Below are 3,155 nucleotides of genomic sequence, written 5' to 3'. Positions count from 1 at the left end.
CCTGTAAAATTAGATGAACCTATTATCTCCCTGGACTTTAATAATTAATGACTTTTTTTCAGTAGTATTAAAACCACTGGTGTTTATTCCATAAAGCTCACTTTTAAAAAGTTTGTTCTTTTTAGATATACCATGACAGTAGAGTGTATTCTGACATACCATACATACACAGAGTATAACTTATTCTAATTAGGGCCCATTCTTGTGGTTGTACATGATGTGAAGAATCAAAGCTCACTTTTAACATTGAGAAAACTACGCTCCTCTGTACTTATTGAGGCACGGTATCAGACTGCTGGGTGCCCATGGCTGTCGCAGATCAGTGATGGCTTATAGGGTAGTCGAGAGAGAGGGAGCAGCCAATGGCCCCTCCAGGGCTCTGCAAGGTCTGAGGTCTGCACAGTGAGTCTCTGTTAGGGCTAAGGCTGGCACCTAGGTCTCACAGATATTATCCGTGAACCCAGGATGGAGGGAGGTTAGAAAAAGATGCTAGGTCAACTAAAGTGACAGTTTTAAATGGATTTCAAGAAGTAAAATACACTGAGATAAACAGGATAAATAAGCAGAGTGAAGGAGAAGCTCCAGGCAGGGGAGTGGGACTGAGGGAGGGATCCACATTGGGCCCTGGGTCCCAAGGACAACAGACAGGAGAGATCAGGAGAGGAGGAGGGACAGAGGAGAGAAGCAGGCTCACTCCCAGGCACTCCCTCTTAGGTTTCCTCTCACGACCCTTCGGCAGCACCACCTTGACTGAACCAGGCTCCTCAGAGTCAACGCGATGTCTTTGTTGCAGAGGCTGTAGATGAGGGGGTTCAGCAAGGGAGTGAGGATGGTGTAGAAGGCTGACACCATCATATCCTGCTGCACTGTGTGATAGGAGCCGGGGAGCATGTAGGTGTAGACAGCAGCACCAAAGAAGAGCAACACCACGGTCATGTGGGAGGAGAAGTAGCCAGCGCCTACCTGCAGCCCTTGGCTGAGCTTGTCCTGCGGATGAGGAGCAGGATGAGGGTGTAGGAGTTGGAGATGACCAGGGTGGGCACGAGGAGCATGAGGATGCAGCACAGGTATAGGAGCATCTTGTAGAGGGAGACGTCAGAGCAGGAGAGCCTCAGCAGGGCAGGGGTCTCACAGAAGAAGCTCAGGATCTTCCTGGACTTGCAGAAGGGGAAGCTCATGGTGATGGGGGTAAGCAGAAAGCCATCCAGTGTTCCCAGGAACCAGCATCCAGACACCATCAGCCGGCAGACCTTGTGGTTCATCAACAGTGGGTAATGCAGAGGTCTACAGATGGCAGCATATCGGTCGTTGGCCATGGCCGACAGAAGAAAACATTCAGCTCCTGCCAGGGTCAGGTAGAAGAACATCTGGATCCCACAGCCTGTAGAGGAGATGATATGGTCTCCTGTGACCTGGCCCACCAGCATCTTGGGCACGGTTACAGAGATGTACATGAGATCCATGAGAGACAGCTGGCTGATGAAGGAGTACATGGGGGTCCAGAGGTGGGGCTCTGAGTGGATGAGAAGAATGAGGAGGGCGTTCCCAACTAGGGCCATTAAGAAAATGATGAAGGTCATAGTATAAACGAGCGTGGCATTTGGGGTTTCCCCAAAGAGCCCCACAAGGATGAAACTGGTGCTCAAGTTTGATTCCATGAAATTTCCTTCCCTGCATGCATATCTATCAGGTAGTTTCACCTAAGAAGAACAGTAAGGGCTGTGACTTTACCTCCATCACACCTGCGTGACTGTCCTAGTGAGCTTTGGGTAAGACATGTACCTTGAGCTATTTCTCCAGTTTAACTGGGTTAAACTGAGGTGGAATCCTAAGTTTAAATCTTAGGGAACTGAAGCTGTGTGCAGCCCCAAGTAACTGGATTAAGCAAGCTGGATTAAGCTGCTCCTGAATCTTGGGACCCGCTGGCTCATCCAGGACTCAGTGCTGGAAGTCACAGTGAGGCATCTGTCAACATTAATAATATAAATAGAGCTAAAATCATACCCCAAACCTTCTGAAAACTTGTAGTCTCCTCCAGTATTCTCTCCTCATATGTCTCCATCATGGTAGGGCAGGGAGCAGAAATGGCTGGCCACCCTCAAAATCCACATGAAGTCTAAGGGTTTTAATCCACTAACCATTCTGCAGTGACATGATATATATAAGAAATGGCAGAAATAAAAGTTGGAGATGCCCTAAATAGTAACTATTTATTTTGAAAACGAATTAAGCACTTCTTTTTCCTTCTTGGGATGCCATTTCTCCCCTAAGATAGTGCTGGGAGCCCAACATTCCATGTGCAATGACTCCGTGAGTGAATGTAGTTGAAGGACCAGGGGAAGCAGTTGTTCTAAAACTCAGCTCTGCAGCCTCAACCTGTCCCAGGGAACCCTCTAGCCCTGCATTCCACTCGGAAAACCAGTAGAGTCCTCCCCTGGTATCCACAGCTTTGCTCAGGAACAGCTTCACCTGAGATGCACCTGCAGGTTTTCAGCTGACTGGCTGAAAACACACTGGGCATGTGGACAATTGTCCTGCACTCTGAGTTAAGGAGATGTCAGGCTGCAGACCACTGAGGGGTGGGAGTTCCATGACTGGCCAAGGCTAGTCAGCCCAGGGCTGCTGCAATCCCAGGGCAGAGCAGCACATAGAGAAAAGTCACACAGCAGCTGAGATGCAGGTACACACAAAGCAAAACACAGTGAATGGTCAGGCGGAAAAAGTGAGCGTTCAGGAAAGTTCAAGTGGGAATCATGCAGGAGACAGCAGCAAGGATCAGCATTCACAGTGTTCCCTGGTCACCTGCCCAATGCAGAGTTCAGAAAACTTGGGCAGGGCAAGCCTGTGCTTCACTCCTCAGCTCTCCAGTGAGTGAATCTACACTACAGCAGCCCAGTGAAGCTGTCCCCATCCTAAAGCCAGGCAACTGGGTACATTTAGGAGGCAAGTAGGGAGTTACATCAGCAGCTTCTTCACCTGAGGGAGCTGAGGTGAGCACCTGCTGTGTGACCTTCACCTGCTGAGCAAGCGTGGATCAGCTCCCTGGGGGAACCGAGGAACCTGCAGCCACCACTTGTCATCTATCCATCTTCCCCATGCTCGGCCTGCACTCTGACCAGGCATCCACAGTCCCAAGCTTCTCCAGAGGTTCGCCT

The 3,155-nt window shown here is 49.7% G+C and overlaps 1 protein-coding gene across 1 annotated transcript; it reads right to left on the bottom strand.

Annotated features, from left to right (window-relative positions):
- Positions 1 to 690: 690 nt before the first annotated feature.
- Positions 691 to 1,658, bottom strand: LOC124096645 (olfactory receptor 2T3-like). The gene is given in 2 exon segments (XM_046450570.1): positions 691 to 947; positions 950 to 1,658. Coding segments are annotated over 2 exon segments (966 nt in total).
- Between the last annotated feature and the right edge of the window lie 1,497 nt (positions 1,659 to 3,155).

Source organism: Marmota monax, unplaced genomic scaffold, assembly GCF_021218885.2.
Source record: "Marmota monax isolate L192 unplaced genomic scaffold, Marmota_monax_Labrador192_F-V1.1 WCK01_AAM20220418_F8-fsc03034, whole genome shotgun sequence".
In the NCBI taxonomy this organism is placed as follows: Eukaryota; Metazoa; Chordata; class Mammalia; order Rodentia; family Sciuridae; genus Marmota; species Marmota monax.
Note: the sequence above shows the minus strand (reverse complement) of the source record. Positions and strands in the feature narration are given on the sequence as shown.